We start from the raw sequence: 20,048 nt of genomic DNA on the forward strand, positions 1-20,048 counted from the left end.
TCAACAGGAAACCATAGACCTAAGAGGCACTAGAAACATTACGTACATGGTACAAGAAGTTTAGAAGTATCTGTAATAATTATTTCATCCTTGAAAACATGCTACAGAATGTTGTGTTTTCCTAAGAATAAATTAAACCCCCTCCGTTGTCCTTCTGCTCACTTACCGCCCACGTTTTAGTCAGCCTGAAGATTGGAGCACTCTGTAGGCCTGACACAACTGCCATAAGAGCATGCAGATTATTCAGCTCATACAGTTTCTGAGAACAAAAATATATACGATAACAATAAACAACATTGCAAGTGCTGTCAATAACGAATGCAGAAATAACAATCTGAAAATGAAGAAATCTTGCATGTTCTAAAAAGAAGAGTTACAGTGAACTCCTGTGCACCCACACCACTTTTATGGCACCTCCTAATTTTTCTTTACTGCACCTACACAGTTTTGGATTACAGTATACTAGCTGTTTCATAGCCCATGGAGAACCCTTAAAGAAAAGAAATCTCTGTAGGTATACATCTTGGGACATACATCAGAAGTGCCAGAAATCTTCTGACATTCCAACCCAACAATTTCCTTTCATAGCATTCAACAAAACTTTAAAACTTAACATGCCAGAAAGGATAACCCAGTTGTGAATGATGTAATCATGGCAGTACTTAATATTGTAAATGTATTTGGCACTGCAGGTTTACGTAGCTACCAAGGCTGCATCAAAGCACCCAAAAAATACTGCTGCAGGAGGAAATCAACCAGGTGAATTTCAAAAGCCAGGTGTACCTGGAGTACCTCTCACTGAAAGACAATTTTTGGGGTATGATAACTAGAACTAACCAGTGGAAAGGAACAACGAAATCAAAACTGAACACAGAAAACATCAGGGTAAAAGAATTTTCTTAAAAACTCTCTACAAAAAAACTGCGCATAAGTGCATTTTCTTACATACTTGGAATTTTCCTCCCCTCTTCTTCTTTCCCTCTGTCTCCAAAACCATCAATCTGCTTTGGCCAATTAACTACTGGTATTACTGTCACGAAAGCTTTAAATGGTCCGGAAGAAAATGCTGTTCCTTAAGCTATTCTGCAGTATCAATTATTCTGATAGCTATGAGCACCCAGAGAGCTGAACTACATTCACAAACGGAGGTTTTACCCCTACCAAAAGACTTTGATAAAGAGAAATCACAGTATTGCAAATCCCATTTAACCCATTTGCAAAATTCACCAAGGTAGGTTAGGACTCCAGCTAGAAATGATACAACAATATAAGGAACCCTTGCTATTTCAGAAATGATGAAAATCTTTTTTCTTCTTTGAAACTCAGCTTACCCAAGTTTCTTAATTAGGAGGCCTTTCACAAGATAACAGGACGAAAAAGTTAGACTAACTTGATTCCTAATAAATGCTGAATATCAGAGGAGACCTTACATTTGCAACACTGCAAAGATGGTTTTCTGGCTCATAGTTTTGGAGCAGAGCAGGTGATTCTCTCTCCACTTAACACACTGGCAGAAAACTAACAGCCTTTTACAGAACAAAGTTCTCATAGGTATTACTCAGACATTCCACATTTAATGCTCACTGTCAGGTCACCCTAGTAGCAGATTCAGTCTGGGTGCCCAGAACCCTGTGATTCCAGCATGTCTACTGACCAACAAGAGCCTTTCCATGCCTACTGAAGAAGTGTTTCCCTCTCCTAATCCTCTTTTGGGAGGATTCTTTAGTAACTGTATGTAAAAGGCAATCGATATTTTGTGGGGTGAGGTGGAGGGTGGATATTTGTCATATACCACAGTCGTCCTATTCTTCCCAATAGTACTGCTGGTGTTTGTCCCTCCACTTACACAGTAAAATCCCCTCCCCCATCCCTAAACAGAGTAATAAAGTTCACTGTCCCAAAGGACAGTGTAGCTGATTAAAAATGAAAAAAGGGCTTTCCTAGGTGCTGCCAGCATTTAAACAGAAGTCATAACCAATCAGAATAGTCTGGTAACTTCAGGGGAATGCCACTATTAATTCCAATTAGTTCACACATAAAACAATATAGTATGAGATACCATTTAAAGGACTGCTAGGTATACAATAGATAGTGAATTCTTTGAGCTGACAACTGTAGAGTGGATTTACAGCCTCTCTGAAGGAAAGCTAACTAGTGTGACCTCTGGCACCAAGCTGCTTTGACAATAGCTTTGGTGTAAATAGAAAAGCCTTCAAATGGCACCAACTACAGTAACTGCATGTTAGCAGCCATATATAAGCAAAGTCAAGATAATAGATACAGTAAGTAAATTAACAAATATAAAAAAGCACCCCATACATAGTTTCTTGCTTTTTGTAATTGTGATTTTTACAACTCATAGGTAAGCAAAGCTCAGCTAATTAACTGTTAGAGCATTTAAGTGTCTCAAAATCAGCAGCATTTCAGCAGACACTGCTGCCTGCAGTCCTCTGATGAGATCAGGCACATTTGGGGTGCTGTGCCCAAAGCAGAGCCTACAACACCCAGCACTGGCAAGTCCCACCCAAGTACTGACCAAACCTGACCTCACTTGGCTTCCAAGATCAGTTCCTCACTATGGCCACACAGGTGAACCTCCCCCCTTCTATGGCAGGGACATGGATCACGAGGCAAATTTTTGTATGGTTGTATTTTAAAACAAAAAAAATCACTAAGTGATTTTTAAAAATACATGAGATGAAGATACGTTAACTCAACAGATATCAAAGGATATTTAAGAGATCCTTAACAGTTTATGACCACAGCATGATTATTGAGCAAAGCCTGTGGAATCTTACGAAATTAGCTTGCTTTGCTCAACATTTATAGTCAAATCTTGCAGAAGTAAAATATTGCTTCACTAAAAATATGCATACCAAGACAATGCATTTTCAAAATGAATACCAAGGTAATTAACAAAAACTTTACTTTTTTTTTTGCAGGTAATCTGAGGTGGTCACAGAAGGTAGCTGTAAGTTACAGTTAGCCACCACCTGACAGTAAAACCTTGAAAAACATCCCTCTCTTTACACTACAATGAAGAATTTTCGTTCTGTTTGAAGGGCCAGGACTCTGGTTCATCTACATGTAAGTCAAGATTTTCTGACCCTTTTCTTATGATCATCAGTCCTAAAGGCTTTCAGGAAGACATTCCAGGATGAAAGATTTAAAATGTTTTCAAAGTTCAGGTGGATTTTTGAAACAGTATTTAAGCTGATATTATTCATGCCACAACTGGAATAAGAGATAACAGATTCTTTCCTTCCAATAGTAAAAGCAAACACTTTCTGTTCTGACTGATGATGTTGGAACAGATTCTACACACAGCATTTTGGTTTAACCAACATTAGAAAACACATCTGGTAAATTATATTATCTAATAAACAATATTTGAAATAAGGCATCTTTGCATTTCCTTAGTCAAGCTATTTTTTTTTTTCAGACAAAGGCTTCCATTTCAGGACTTTGGTCTGTCAGTATTTCAGACAACTTTGTTACATGCATAAGCCAAACAGCTATTCATGTCAACAGATACAACCACAGCTAAATCTGGTATCAGATAAATATTTACCCATGTGTATTTTTGAACTGACCAACTTAAGTGTAAGAACTTTCATCATGGTGAATCCCACAACCCCACGCCCTCTCACCCCCCCATCCAAATTCTTACCTTTGCAGTTTTAATATAGTGGCTCAAAACCTCAGCTCTTATTTTTAAAGTCTGTGCATGTAGAATCTCTCTAACAACCCAGAAGCTTACCTAAAAAGAAGAAAATTTGCCTTTTTAAAATACAGAGCTTCAACATTACATTTTTTATATTTTTATTTCATGAGTAATACCTTAAAAGTCTCACAGCCTTTCCACTTCTATCTATGAGGTTGCATACGAGAAGAGGCAAATATATATACACTATAAAATCCCAACCAATACAACTTAAATATTAATAAAAAACTTTCTTCAAAGTGTTTTGCTCTGTTATTCTGCCCATTCTCACCCAAGATACCACACTAGTATCTTGTTGGAGAGCTTTTCTCAGTAAGTGTGCAGGTGGCTAGAACTTGTCTTTGTAAAATCTCTCACATCACTTAGCTGTGTACAAAGACATTGGGATCTGTTTTGCTAATGAGGAAAACCCTTCTGCACCAGCACATCTCAAAAAACCCCAGCAGAATCAGTTATGTACAATCTACGCCAACAGACTCATTTTCAGTTTGAGGATGAGATCTCACAGAAATAAAACAAAGGGCAAAACTCTCAAGCTTCAAAGTTCTCCCAAGAAAATAAAAGCATGATGAAATTTTATTAAGAGTCTACAAAATGAAGGAATATAAAACCTAAAATTGAGTTATATCCTTTGGTTCTACTTTTCCACAACTTCAAAGCTGCACTGTCCAATTCTCAGGCAGGTTGAACAGCTTCAACTGCAGTTTGCTGACATTTCCAAATTCTCAACACCTTGGAATAAAAATAATCAGATCGATATCACCTGAACAAAAGTGGAACATAAGGTAGGAAGCGTCTACTATAACCTACAGTCTGTACTCTCATTGCTGGCTACACCAATTACCTGCTAATATACAGCATGCTTCCATACTCATTTGTTAAGTTTTATAGGAGTAACTTTACTGTTGTATAAAAATGACTGTTATATTCAGTATGGTATGAAGGATGGTTGCTGCATTTTGTGGTTACATGAATACCTCATAAAAGCTATACTTTGAAAATGTTTTCTTAACATGTCTAAATTCTAATCTTCTCGCCTCTGCTCCCCCTACGCCCTCTGCTCTCATACACTTTAGTACAAAGAAGAATGATAGAAAATGAACATCTTCATAACTGTAACAAAACAGTAGCAAAGAATTACCAAATGGTAACAAATACTGTAGCTTTTATTCACATGTTCACTACAAGTTAGGAAAAATGAACAACTGGTGAGATACAGCATGACTGCTATTTACAAAACTACTGAAAACAGTATGAAGAAATGTGTGCTCTCATACGTGAACATCCTCAAACCTGTCATGCTGCATTTTAAGCGTGATGCTAAACTACTTCTTGTAAACTAACACTGCATATGTATTCATGTTCCTGCCCAAAATTTCAATTAAAAAAATGAAATACTCTTTCACTTTGTATAGTATGACAGTTCTTTATACAGAATAGCATGAGAAGATCCGTACCTCCAAATTATTACATCTTCAGTGAAGTTACAGTGACGTGATGAGAACTGGGATGTCAAAATATTAACAGCTCTTTGGAACCAAAAATTGGAATAATTACCCAAAAAAAAATCATGAAAAAACCCACAAACATCTTGTGTAACAACTGCCTTTCTTTGGTCTGTTTGTCTAAGGCTGTATTAGCCAGGAGAGAATTAGCCATAGAACTCAGTTTTCTTTCTCCTTTTTTTTTTTTCTTCTTTTTTTTTTTTTTAAGGCAAAGGATCTCCAGATAAACTGTGTTACCCTGACAGATACAAAAATGGTTCTGTGCAAACAGCATTACAATAAAATACTTAAGTACTGAATACATAAATACTGAAGTACTTCACTTCAAAATATTGTCAAAAAACTTAAAACCTCCGTTTGATGTTCTGCTGTAGTTACACAGCTTGAGAAAACCAACTTTTCCCTTGACTGATGAACAAGTTTCTCTGGAGATGCTTTTCCTTTGAAGATCAAGGGAATTTAAATTTTGAACATAGATTTTCATATCATAGAGAATCAGGTAGAAACATCACACATTTCTGTGTCTTAAAATCCCAAATCTCTTTGGTCTCAAGTTAACAGAGTGTCGATGTAACAGGAGACTGCTTGCGGAGGGCCTGACGCTGAAACACTTGCTCAAAATACAGAGCAATGCTCAATCATTTTCATCAGGATGAAAAAACAAACCATCTCCTATGTTGGCCCTGATTTCTGAGAGTTCATTAGTATCGCAGTGACATAAGCACTGTGCCGCACAAGTGCTCTTGTTTACTCAAGGAAGCCTGGTTTCCGTCCCAGTCCCAGCCAGACCCAGTCTCAACACTTCCAAGCACTTGCAGCAAAACCAAACCAGAACAAAATGCAACTTTCTTTGAAGCTTAGAGCCATCCAGTCCCTTCAGTGACGGAGTAAGAGGGAGATAAAGAATTAAGCACACTTAATCATTTCCACTCCAACCACCTCTATCCTCTGATGTGTTTTTACCAGCATTGACATCAGGTTTTGGCTGGTCTTGTCTATTCACTGGTATCTTTGGACAGCACCATAATTGAGAATCCAAATATTGAAAAACAAGCTATTTATATAAACTCTTTTGTTTCAATAGGCCACTTTATTTTATCCAGGTTTGTTCTTCACGTAAATCATGCATATTTGTTCCATACATATTTTGTGGTTATTTTGCTTCAAGTCCTCTCTCACTGCATCTACATGTTATTATTTCTCACAGTGTCCCACCAATATCAGTCAGTTAGATGACCTACAGCCTTTGGGCATCAATGTCTCCAACACCAGTTCAAGACAGCATTTAACCCTTGACATATATGTATGTGTGCATTTATATTCCTTCCTATTAAGGTCAACCTAGAAAAACATGCTTAACTTCAGAACGTATCTTTTCTTGAATCACAGCTTAAACTTTTTAAATGATCCCAGGTTTGCCTTATCTGAAATGCTACTTTTGTTATACTGGTGCTTCTAGTTCACAGTCGGTTCCAAAACTAATTGTGCTTTCTGTGCTAATTAGTAGCTAGGCAAATTTGAGACTCACTCTTTAATAGTTTCTGGATTGTTCTTCCAAATATCTGTTAAAAGCATTCTGATATGGTACACAAAAAGCATGTAATGTAAAACAGAGTACTAACCTTGCACTATTACAGCTAAGGAAGAATCCCTGTTTTGTTTCCAAAGGAAACCACTAACGTCTTCCCCACCCCGTTTTTAAATTTCTGATAACCCTAGTAAAATTTCACTGTCACACTTTACTGCTACTCAGCAACACTACAACATTCAAGACAAAATTCCTCTCCTACATAATGTTTGCATTTGTTTTTCAAACAACACACAAAAAACCCAAACACAGATTTAGTAAAACAAATTTTGCCTTTCAAATAGGATCTTCTGCTTTAAAATTGTTCCAATGTATTGAATCTAGTTGACAAGTTTCTCTAGTGCTTTAAGCTCCATGGCAGCACAGTTCCACACTCATTTAAATAAAAACCTCTAGAAAGAGGTTTTTAATACAGATAATCTTATAAACAGGAGAGCAACTGTTACCTTTACATAAACTATGAAAGTTTTCATATCAATGACTAACAGCAATCTTCAAAAAACACACACCTCGTTTGTTTCAAATTTACGATAAACACTTATTTTCAAAAGGTAGAGAATAATGGTTTAGTAAGCAGACAGACTTGACAATTTTGCACCGACAGATTTACCAGTACAGCAGTATGCAAGTATACAACTTTCAGAAGAAAGCTGAAAAAGGCAGAGATCAGAGTCTTAAATTTATGTAAAGAAATTATATATTTAAATACTTAGTGGTAGATGGGTAGATCTATGGAGTACCCTGTAGCAATGTATTCTTCAGGAATAAAGGAGTCCTGGCATGGAATGATTCAACTGATTTCTCTTCCCTGAACTCGATCTGTTTTTACAGGCACCACATATAATTATCACATAACTGATGCTGGAAATACACTACATTCTCAGTGGACTGCAATCAACTACACATAATCATTACCGTTTCCAAAACGCTATCAGCGGATCAATTTGCTGTGAAGCAGCTGTTAGTGATTTAATATTCTCTTTACTTACAAAGTGAGAGCTGTTCATGGTTTTCTTTTGGCAAGTTGGGGGAAAAAGGAAAGAGCATAATTCAATGCAGAAGTTAAACCCAGTGAAATTTCAAAGGTTAACAAAAGTTTGACGAATGTATTCAGGACTGATTAAGCCAAAAGTCACAATGATTTTCCTGATTTGAAACCCCCAGGTAAGTGGGGCAGGTGCCCAACAGGAACTACACTCTGCTGAGCAAGCACCTGGGATAAGAACTGAACGCCAAGGCGGCAAACCAGGCAAGGGAGATGAAAATTGCTTACTCCACCATGCCTTCTTATCCCAGCTACCACTGCCCATCCCATAGGAATTCTTGGGTTTCACTGCTCCCAGAAGGATGGTGAATCTAAATACAACATTACTACCAGAATGAATGAGTCCTCCGCAATGACGCATTTGGAACCGTAGCCCCACACCACATCAAAAGTCATCCAAAGTTACTGTCTCAGTACCTCAACTTTTGACTTACCATCATGAGTAACAGGAACCTGCAACTGAAAATACTTGTCCTTTTTCCCTCCCTTCTCCCGTCCCACTATAATTCAAAGGTAAGAATGATGACTTTTTCCTTGCTGCCACAATAAAGGCTGATGCAAACTTCTTGGAAGAGCTTCTTGCAAACGGTATGTCCCTCAGCCATCAAAGCTGCATGCAGTAGTTTCCCAAAAAATTGGTTAGAGGCAAACTAACGCAGAATCTGAGCAGACATTACATAGCTGGACTTGTTTCCTCTTTATTACCTATTCTTTGGCTCTTCAAGGCAGTTTCTCCTACAGGCTATTAGGACTCCTGTATCAGTGTTTTTCAAATGACACATTAAAGAGAGCAGAAACAAACAAGAAAAAAATAAATAGGAAAGAAGACCTAGAAATGCCTCCAAATCTTCTGGCTTTAAATACAGTCCAAAAGACAGCCTAAGCACTGCAACATCCAAATGTGATGGTGCTGACAATGTGAAAAACAGAAAGAAAAGCTACTTGTCCTGTTCCAGGTGATTTAATGGTGAATTGCAATGGCTCCAAGTACTTACTGGCTGCCTGTTAAAAAGCAAAAAAAAAGACCTTTTTTCATTTCTTGGGAGATAATCAATGGAACAGGGCCTCAAACTGGCCTGTCTTGATTGCACTGGTGACTTTACAAAACTCACTGGCACAGCAAAGACACACTTGTAGATTTTGCCACTTTTCTTGTTTCAGAAGTGTCCCAAGGATAATGGCAATGTACTTCCTTTAGACATTAAAAGCAGCAATAACAGCCATCTAAGTACGGGAATCTGCTGTAGCAGCCAATGCAACATCTGAAACCCAGCAGGGAAATGAAAGCCAGGGACACATCCCGTCAGATGGATAGGTCTTTGCTGGAGCTTAAAGATTACAGAAAACAAAATTTTCAAGATGTTAAGAAGGCTCTTAAGAAATCATTAGCAAAGATATTCTCAGTGAAGGAACCTGTCAGCTGACAGAGGGGCACATGCAACTTTTATGGCTGTAGAGAAAGCACACGAATGGGGTGAGGCTTAATTACAAACCTAAACCTTATGACAAAAAAATTTGCAGCTGTATTTGTGTACATACCACTGTATTGAATGTCAATACAATGACATCCAAAAAGAACTATAGGCCACCTGTCATGGCATCAATCTTAAAGCTAATATATTCTGTTTGTATGTTTATTGTTTTTCTGGCATTCCCCAAAAATAAGCTACAGAGAGGGAGAATTCATAAATAAGTTTTAGTCCCTTTCTGACTGCATTATTTCTAGCAAGGCCTTCAGATGCAAAGCCAAAGGGAAGAGAGCAAGGGGAGAGAAACAGTACAAGAAATTCTACTGACTGCCTTCGAGCAGTTGTCCGAGTGCTGCATTTTATTCAAGATTCTCCTTTACCATACTGAAAAAATTTAAACAGTGACATAGGTCTTTTAGTCCACTGAAACACACTGAACAAGTGCAAAGACACCACAGACCTTTCAGAATCACCTAGTTTTATAATTTCTTTCAGATTGACCTGTCTTTCAAACAAAAATAAGAGTTTCTTGAAACAAATTAAGACAGATGAAATAGCCAATGACTATCAACAACTAATATGCACTCTGGGGTAATGAAAATATGTAAGGCTCCCTTTAGCAGCTAGCAATGCTGTCTGGGGAAACAGGACTACCAACTATTACGAAGAAATGTATTACTAAAAGGCAGGTATTTCTAGCATCTTTGCTGTATGTGTATAGCCAGTTTCACATGAATTTTTAGAAAAACTAAGACTGAACAAAACCAAGAATATCACCCATCAATAATTCAGTGAACAGATGTGATAAGTGTTCCACAGAGTAAAACACAGAAACATCCTTTAAAAAAATTAAAATCTAAAATGGTCACAAAACCAAAGTCATTAGGATGAATAAGAAGGGGAGATTTAAGACAGGATTACAATAGTAAACTAATGGGATTTTGCTAGCATATATCCTATACGTTAATCTAAAAATACTGTATTTAGAAGTTTTCTAAGCACTATTTAACAACAGAGTTAGTGTTTTAGCAACATTTAAGATCTTTAACAGCTACTTTTAAAGTGCAGGTATCTCCTCCTAGTTCTTGCCAGCTATACAAGGTAAATGTTCCTTCCCTCTATCCTTAACATATTTTACGGGTTAGATATTTTTAAACAGTGGCTCTGTAATGACAAATGGTCAGTTTGCAGTAAGCTGATTGCTTATTCCCATGATAAGGTTTCCCCTCCTTCCTTCTTGCTACTAAGTGTATTTTACCAATTCTTTTATGTCTTAAGTCAACTTTGATTAACCAATTCCTGCAGTTCTTTAGTACATTATACAATAACAAATGAGAAGTGAGGTCCTTGATGAGTTACACTGCCCAATACAGCCCTTACTACAAAAACATTTCAGAATATTCAGCAAAATAAATGTTTCTTTGAAGACACAACTTACATGAATAAACAAGACAGCAAATCACTGGCATGAGATTAGTATAAAACATATTAGTGTAAAAGTAGCCTCAGGCTAGATATATAGCCCAATAAAGGAGCAACTTCAAAAGCTGGATCAGGAAAATTTCAACTAAATCAACTAAAAAAGCCCAAACCAAAACAGCAACAAAAAAACCGCAACAAAAAACCCCAACAAAAACCCAACCCCCCAAGATTTCAATACATGGTATGGTCACAAGAAGTTTCCAGCATAACATTTTCTCTTCACTCAAGGGGAAAATCAGGCAAGAGTCCAAAACCCATGCCCAGACAAGCATTTCAGTTAGTACAAGGTTAAGAAATATTGTAAGTGTTGCCGATGAAAAGTAATACGATTTGGTCATATCCTGGATGTGAGCAATAATGGAAAGTGAGAAAGTACACAACAACTGATAGAACAAAAACAACTGAAAAGGTTAGAGGTTTAGTCTGAGTTTCATTAACAAAGATGTCTGTAGAAATCAGACTGGGCACAGAAGATAGGTCTGGAATAGAGCTTGAAAGTTTGAGACATTATTAAACATTTACAAGGGGAGATACGAGGGTAATAGAATTACTTCATCTGAAATTCAAAACATGGCATTATATAAAAAAGCACAGTTTTGAGACTTGGTTGGCTAACTACATAGCTGGAGTCCTACAGATTTAATTGTGGAGAAAGCTAAAATTCTGATCTTACTTTAGAAGTTCATTTTACACAGACAAGTTTTTAAGAAAGCCGTAAGTCTCAAATACACTACCTGAAAAATTATGCCGAATAGAGAGGTAAAGAACAAGTTTTGTACAGTAAAATTGTTTGGAATTTTTAAAGTTTGCCCAGAATCACCTTAAAAGGTAACCATACTGACAAAAGGCTCAATTTTCAGAGACAAAATCATCTACGTGGAGCAAAAGACACTCAACTAACACAGAAAGAAATTAGATCTAATTACTACTCCAGAAATCCTGTATGGTGAGCCTTTAAACTGTAAAGATGATTCTGTCTTTATGTAAAGGACAGCCAGCATTTATGGGAAAAAAAACCCAACCCACTTAGTTCCTGTTTCATCAATAATTGCTATTTAAAACAAAAACACAGCTATTTCTTCAGTACTGTTTTGTTTTTTCTGTATATCCTGAAGATAAGGAACTCTCTACAGCAGATACTTCTAAGTTTTCAAGTAATCATCTGGGATCAGTAATAAAAGTGATGTGCCAGAACACTTAATTCTCCAGACTTTTTAAACGTGTACATGTAATAACACTGGAAAAAAATAACTCACATGATTGAATCTTCTGGTGAAAGCAACAGCATTTGGTGCAGAACTGTATTTCTCTTTTTTATTCCAGCCACAGCTTGCCAGCTCCTGGGAAACCAAGGATGAAAATTCATTTTTTAAAATTAGTGCATAACACATGTTCAGAGCCAAGAGCATATAGAGAGACATATCTTAGAAGTTTCAAAATAACTTAACAGAGCAATAACACATTAAAGTAATAAATATATAGTTACTCTTTTTCTGATTTCTGCTGTAAATTGAGATTCCACAAGTGTAATTCCTGAATTGTTTTGAATTATTAGATCTTTACAACTAATCTTTTATTGATTAGGGACTTCTTTTTAAAAAAAATTCAGCTCTTATTAGAAACCAGTGAAATAATTCAAGATCCATTCTGTCACCACAGAAAATCCTGCTTTAAATGTGATTCTGAGCTCGGGAGAGCAGCACATTCTTTTGTTTTTAATTGCTTTCTGAAGATAAAGTCTAAAGAGAAGATACACCTTGTTAACTCAATCTTGACATGTTTCATTATTTTAACTTGGCATGTTGCATTAAAGAAATACTAAAATTGTGATCTTCTGCAGCAACAATAAAAGAAACACTATTTCCAGTTTTCCCTTCCAAAGGAACCAATTTTAAGTTGATCAAGACTCAGCACTTAAGCAAATAGTTTTGTGGAGTAAAAGGGAACAAGGGGACCTGCTTAAAAAATAAAATATAATCATGTAGTTCCTGCACTTAAGTCACCCTAAAAACTGTAGGCTTCAAGATTTAACAAATTACTTAAAAAGCCTGAAAAAGCACTACTTCATAACTACAAAGTTACAGTGCCTCTTACTTCTCTGTAAAACTTAGTCAGCAGTTGGGCAACTACATCATCTTCCTTGGTATTTACTAACACTTAATTTCAATAAAGCAGTTTAATTAAAATAATAAAAAACTAAATGTACCAATGAGCTCTTCTATTCATATACGATAGCCTACAGAACAGATGCAAATATTTACAGCATACAGCACACAACCTATTCCACAGTGCTACCAAGAAAAACAATACAAAGAGGTAGCATAATAGCAAAGTACAGCCTTTTGTTTTTATTTATTCATGCTCTCTTTTCACATCTTCCACTCTGAAGCACTCTGTTTTATCACCACATTGAAAACTACTTACTGAAACCAGTATCACACTATATGTCCAGCTACAGTATAACATAGGTAAGATAAATAGCACAATTATTGGTTACTAAGTCATAGTTTAAAAGAATTTGATATCTGGATATTCTAAGCTCTAGAGTTTTTTGCAGGGTTTGTGTTTTGGTTTGTCTTTTCATAAGGAACTTCCTAACATCTTTTCAACCAACATCCCAAAATTACTCAAGAGTCTCAGGCCAATTAAGAGAGACCTTGAATTCTTCCACTTGAAGTTTGTGACGTGCTGGTATTTATTAGAAAAGACTCCGAGATGCTCCTGTCCACAGGCACTGGGAAGAATGTGGAGTCTCCAGCTTTGTATTTAGGGCCATTCCTTCAAATTTCACTAGGAAGTTCTGCCATCAAAACCTATCCTGGAAAATGCCAACATGTTAAGTATAGGAATGCACGCACCCATCTCCTTACATCTGCACTTCAGTGACTATGCACAAACAACCACAGAGCCCTGAGCTGCTCCTGTCACAAAGGAGAGCAGGCCACTGGAGAAGGAAGCCATCCAAGAGGCTCTTACATTCTCTATCCCTCAGCAACTCCCAGTGCTGCAGACTCCATTGGAGCAACAATCACAGCTCTGCACTTGGGAGAATACAAGGTGATTCATCCTTACTGGCATCTGATAATTACACTTCCTTAACAGCAGAAAAAAAAAATTAGTTGCCATCTCAGGTTTAGAGAAAGCATGGTAATTTCTTAATAATTCAGGACATGTCCTTGTACTATTTCAGTTCTTATCACCAGGTAAAAAAACCAGTGATAATTCCAGGCAGAAGTTACCCATTGCCCTGGCACTCTACATCTAAGAGCTTACATGGTACAGACATCAGAAGCAGACCTGGCTTAGCTGGCACTGGGGCAATTAGCAGTCGAAATGGTAGTTTTTAAGTAGAAAAACATTACCAAGAATCTTTAGATAGTGCATAAGTAACAGTATTAATGTTAAGGTCAATTTATAGTCAAATACTACAAATTAGAGGTCTAATATCAGATGCAAGATCTGACTCTCAGACCGTGAACCATATTTACATATATATGATATCTTTATTTTTTGAAAGATGTTTCCCTGTTTTGACAAAAGACTTAAACAACTGAAGTCTCTGCTCCAGAAAAATCTTGTTGAGATTTTCCCTAACTGAATGGAAAGGGAAAGCAGTGACTGGCAGAGAACAAATGTTTTGGTAAGATGGAAGTCGATAACAACAATAACAACAACAATAAGGGCAGCAGAAGCAGCTCCTGGAACACATTCCTAGCAGATTCTCCTGACTAAGCCTGTTTCTGTATTCCTGGGCCTGAAGCTGGCTATAAGGTTGTACATTATCATCCTCACCTTGGAATGAAATTAGTTTTCATGCAGTCTCACAAAAAGGTAGAGCCTTCATTGTACATTATTGACCATATCAAATACTGTTTAAAACTCAAATTCTAGTTCAGTCAAGAATACAGAATAACCCACCAGGGCTGACAAACTAGAAGTTTCCCAAGAAAAAAAAAAAGACAAATATTCTTCAACATTACTGCAGGTTTTTAGCATTTTTCCCCACCATTAAAGCTAAACAGGTGAAATGTTGTATAAAGGCAGTGTTCTGTCATCTTGCACTCAAAGGGTAGTTCAAGGTCACAACATTTTCCTCAAACCCTCTGACTCCTAAACAGTGTTACACGCGCTACCCATCTACATGAACCCTTCAAAGGCACAGCAGCTCCCAGCCCCACCTGCATGGAACACTTGCTTCAACCACTCTTCTACTAACTCTCCTTTCTCTTCCTCCCCCAAAACTTTGATCTCTGTAGTAAGATCACAAGCTGAAATAGTCATTTGTGGAGTGTACAGTAGGACACAGAGGCACAGGGTTGAGGAATACAATGAGATGGAAGAGTTACAGGCAGATTTGGACGCCTAGATTTGAGGTGGAAAAACGATGATGAACTCTGACTACAGGAGGTAAGAGGAGTTGTTGTCAACTGGAGACAAGAGTAGAAAACCTACATTGTAACAGATTTAGGGTTAAGATAATCTGAAAATACATGGGTGCAGTAGAAAGAAGATAGGTATGGGACTGAGATGGTTCCAGAGTATATGGGGTCCCAACTAAAACAGCAGGGCCAAAGGCACATCCTCTCCTATACATGCTTGAAGCTCGGCACAGAAGCAGAAGTAACAGACAAAGCAGTCCTGGTAACTGCTAGTGGCAAGAAATTTAAGAAGCCTTTAGCTCTATATCCATGTTCTTGAGTGAAAGCACGTAGCACTGGATCCTGCTCCTGACTGGAAAGGTAAACATCAAAATCCTTTTACAGAGGTGCCGAGGCACAGTTACACAGGCCCTCAGGACCTGTGCCACCAGTTCAGATTCTCCAACGGCTTAAGCCAACATCTACACTGCTGTTCAGGGACAGGCACAGGAGAGGCACAGACTTGTGAGAGTTCAAAAAGCCTTTTCCCCCTCCCTTTAGCGTAAGAAGGTGGACATAACAAATGCATGTGCATATTTTGTTACTTTAACTTGAACCTTTTCTTCTACCTCCTGCACAGAGCTTCTCCAGCTCACTTGCAAGACCTCTCTCCCCTTTACAGCCAGCTTTCTTTTCTCTTGACTGTAAGTTAAAAGTGTTTTCCCTTTGCTGCCTGTCCACAGTTTCTCCGCGTTATTACCTGATCAGTCTGCTTCAGGGGAAACTGTTGTTCACAACCCTCTTCCCCCTTGCTAGAGCTTGCCTAAAATCACTGCCCTTGACACTGCTCATCCCACCGCCCTAAGATGCCACCAACAGAAGGGAAGCCACCAACATTTTTGCCTTCACTGCATCTGGTCTGGCAGAAGTATGATACAGTTCTAACGAGCATGGACTCTACACACACTACTGCAGTAAGGCACATTAATTTGCCAAATTGGAATTCAGAAAACATTCTTATACTTCTATAAAAATACTCACTTCTTTGCTAATTAAAGACCGTGCTGCCTATTCCATTACTCTAATTCAGGCATGTTTCTTTGATCTTCCTCTAGAATTGCACTTTTTCCACCACAAGTTTCAAACCTGAAGTATTTACAAGGATTATTTCCTCAGTCTGCCAGTCAACTCAAGCACAGGAGCTACATCACTACAACTACCAATTTCTTATTTTGTGTAATTTATTTAAAACGAGGTGCACTGAGAGATTTAGGATCAAGAATACAAAAGTTAAACTTTCTTCATAACTCATTTTGGTTTTCATTCCTTTTTGAATCTACAGAATTGTATTTTCATTAACAAAGTACTACAAGAACACTTAAATTATAACCTGTACTACATGGCAGAAGGAGAGACTGTGCTTCTCATTAAAATCTTTATATATGGGTCAAAGTGAAAGTTTCAAAAGCAGGAGGAGAGAAAAAGCAGGGATTAATAGTGGAACCATTATACAGCTTCAGAACAGGTAGAGATGAATATTCAATAAGCAAATTATTTTTTTTTCCACTGCCTAGCCTGGTGAAGCAGAAGGGATAAAGAAGTTAAAGGCAATAACCCAGTAAAGATTTATTTTCAGTGTGAGTATGTATCGGCAAATGATTTTGGAGAATGTATTAAAATATGTAAAATAAGTAACCAGATTTTTCAATAAAAGCAAGCTAACATGTTCTGCAAGGGGACATCTGGCAGTCAGTTAACTTAGCTACCTGCAGCACAACTGAGCAACTCTACAACTACTTTTTTGCTTTATAGTCACTGCTCTCTAGAAAGCCACAACCACTACAAGAAAAAGAAAACAAAACCCAATACACTGTTTATCATTCATGAGGAATAGATGGAAACCATATGATTTGACTTGGGGAACTCCACCTTTTGTTTCCCAAAAATGAAAATGCAAATTGGCTGCTTCCATACAAACAGAAGTTTATGTAGTAGAGGTGTGTTCTTTATTATATTAATTTCTTATACTGCACCCCCAAATATTAATTAACAAAGAAACAGTAATTCCTTCTACTTTCTTTTCTCAGAAATAACTTGCATGCATTTTCAATGATCAAGAAAGGTGGTTTCCAGTATCATTTGGAGTGATACAGTCTGCTTAAAGCTCAGGCAGAGGAGCATGTCACTATATGCTGTCTAAGCCACGGTAGCTGTTCAAGTCCACGCCTCTGGCTCACCATAAATGTAAAGTGATCCACTGTACCTTAACCCTGAGTTGTGTGGGCTACACTAAGCTCCCTGTCTGATTTTTCCTGAGCACAAAACAAGGAGTTGTAGAGGGTGATGTGTAGGCACTCTAGCACAGGTGCGAACCCATGGCAACCGCAGCAAATTTGAATATAGGCAGAAACAATTATGTTTATTTGCTACAGATAGAGGCAAAAGGCTGTTGAAATATGTTCTGTTCTGTGTGCTGTATGTTCATTGATTTTGATGCTAAAGGATGCTATATATCGCTGTAAAAAGTGTTACTCAGCTCTAGTTTTTAAGATAAACAAGATGAAATTCTGATGCTGCTTTTTAAAAAAACAAACCTACAATACTTTAAGAAAAGATTTTAACACAATGAAGATGCAACACAGTAACTTAAGATAGTCAAGGAAAGCTGTTTCAGGAATACATCTCATGCTTCCTAAAGATGGTGACAATTCATCTCCAGTTCTTTTAAAAATTAAGCATCTTGGAATAAAACTTTCAGAACCCCTATTTGCAAAAACAAGTGAAAACACATTAGATGCTAAAAATATTCATTCATATTTTGTTCTACAAAGTTTGGGAAGCAGACAGATTCACAGCCTGTGTAATGAAGAGTTGTTGGTAAATTACAACTATCTATAATAAACACCTCATTTTTAAATCTTTGTGCAGTGGGAAAGTAGTTATTCATCATCTTCCACAATGCATGTGGATGAGAGCTGTGAAATTTGATTCTAAACAGAATATTTACTAGCACTGATACAAAAAACCCCAACAAACTCTATCAACGCCTCTTAGTCACGCACTAAAGCCTCCATTAGAAGCCCTTTTATACAGGTGAAATCAGGTCAACATTGCTTTGTTTTCTAATTACAAATTCAACAATGTGTTGAGTACACATGTCAAGGTACATGTAAAGATTTACAAGTTGAATCAAGATATAGATATGGTAGACACTTCAAAGAAACTCAGAAATCTACACCACTTCATTAATCTGCTGTCAAGACGCCTTTAGGCAAACTAAGTGTTCCATGTCTGTCCTCCCCTTCTGCAAAACAGGAGGAAAGCATTTTAATTGGGTCTAGCTTCTTCTGACCTGTTAATCTGTATGCCCCTTTTCCCTAGGGGGTTAGAACAATTTAGAGGCATATCAGCTACAAAACCACAGACCTCTGTCTACCTGTGAAGGAGCACTGATGGACAGGTAATACTTGCAGACTGTCAGTGCCTTCAACTGCTTTTGTGCAAAAACAAGAAGCATCAAAATAGCTACCCCTCCTCATATGGATATTTTCCAGTGAAGGCATCACATGAACTTTTCTTACACAGTACTTACAGATTTCTTAAAAGGAATTACTTTCCAGATATATTCACCTAGTCTCTCAGTTTTTCTTTTAGGTAAGTTTCATTATTTTATTCCGCTTCTCCCCTTCCTGGTTTACAATAATGAGTTAGACCAGCCAACAAAATTAAATGTTTCTTCTCATCTCCCAGAGACCTTCTGTAGATCTGTTCACACAGCATAATCTGAGATACAGGAGGTAGCATTAATAGAGCAACAAATTGTGAGATATGGAGTATTAGATCACTGCCGCTGTAGCTAACGTGCTTGCTTGCTTCCTTCCTTGTGGTTGTTACACAGCTGACTGCTCATCGCGTGCAGTGCTGGAAGCAGATTGCAAAGAATAAACTACCATCAAGCTCAAGCAGTGGAATTTTTTTATTAGCAGATCATTAGGAAAAGTCCTAACTAGTTAAATTGGTGTTTTGATTTTTTGATATCCAGTCCTTTGAAGCTCAGCGTAACTAGAGATGAGGCACTGTGTAAAAGCACCCAGAGCTTATTCAACACTCGGGGGCAAGGGGAACCCTACATAGCGCTAATGCTTGGCATTAGAAAAAGAAGTACACAAACACACATGAGGAAAATATTTAAAAGAATCAGAAGGATAAAATACTTTAAAGTTCTGGAAAAGAGCTTAAAAAAAAAAGATATCCTTTCAGATCAGGCTAAACATTCTGCCAATCAAAAAGACTAAGGATGACCAGAAAAAAAAAGAGCCAGAAAGGTCAAATGGGAGGCTCTTTGAAGAGTTAAAAAAAAAAACACAACAAAAACAACCCCAAAACAACCATCAACCAGCAAAAAACCCAACCACAAAATCCCACAGAAATCCACCTGGGTTGGGAAATAGCTTGCTGAAATCATGAAAGCTAAATCATGACAATGTTTTCAAGTACAGATCAAAAGGAAGACTTCCAATAAAAATCTGTGGGTACACAAATGATGAAATCAATAGTCACAAACAAGAGATTCGGCAGGTTTTGCCACCTGAAGCAAAATATTCTTCACCGGGCCACGAGAGTGACATGACAAGAGCCTGCTACCAATAAAATGGCTTATGTCAGTCTAAAGGTGACTGATGAGCTGAAAAATACTTCCACACTACTAATAAACTAGACAATAAACTGAAAAATAAACCTCCAAAAGTGCAGAACAATGCCCACAGGAAAACACTAATCATAGAGAAATAAGGATAAACAAATTCATCATTTATTATAGTCACTGTGAAGATTCTGAAAACATCAGTACAAGTTAGGCTGCAACCAGAAAGGAATAC

General features: G+C 37.4%; 1 protein-coding gene across 12 annotated transcripts in view; it reads right to left on the reverse strand.

The window, feature by feature from the left end:
- RALGPS2 (Ral GEF with PH domain and SH3 binding motif 2) overlaps positions 1-20,048 on the reverse strand; it is a 131,447-nt gene that overhangs the window by 69,476 nt on the left and 41,923 nt on the right. For all 12 annotated transcript variants that reach the window (XM_074876991.1, XM_074876986.1, XM_074876997.1 and 9 more), the window contains 3 exons: positions 12,070-12,153; positions 3,671-3,760; positions 167-259 (listed from right to left, as the gene is read on the reverse strand). In XM_074876991.1, coding sequence (XP_074733092.1) covers positions 167-259; positions 3,671-3,760; positions 12,070-12,153 — 267 coding nt within the window. The remainder of the gene's footprint in view (positions 1-166; positions 260-3,670; positions 3,761-12,069; positions 12,154-20,048) is intronic.

This window comes from Strix uralensis, chromosome 8 (assembly GCF_047716275.1).
Source record: "Strix uralensis isolate ZFMK-TIS-50842 chromosome 8, bStrUra1, whole genome shotgun sequence".
Taxonomy (NCBI): domain Eukaryota; kingdom Metazoa; phylum Chordata; class Aves; order Strigiformes; family Strigidae; genus Strix; species Strix uralensis.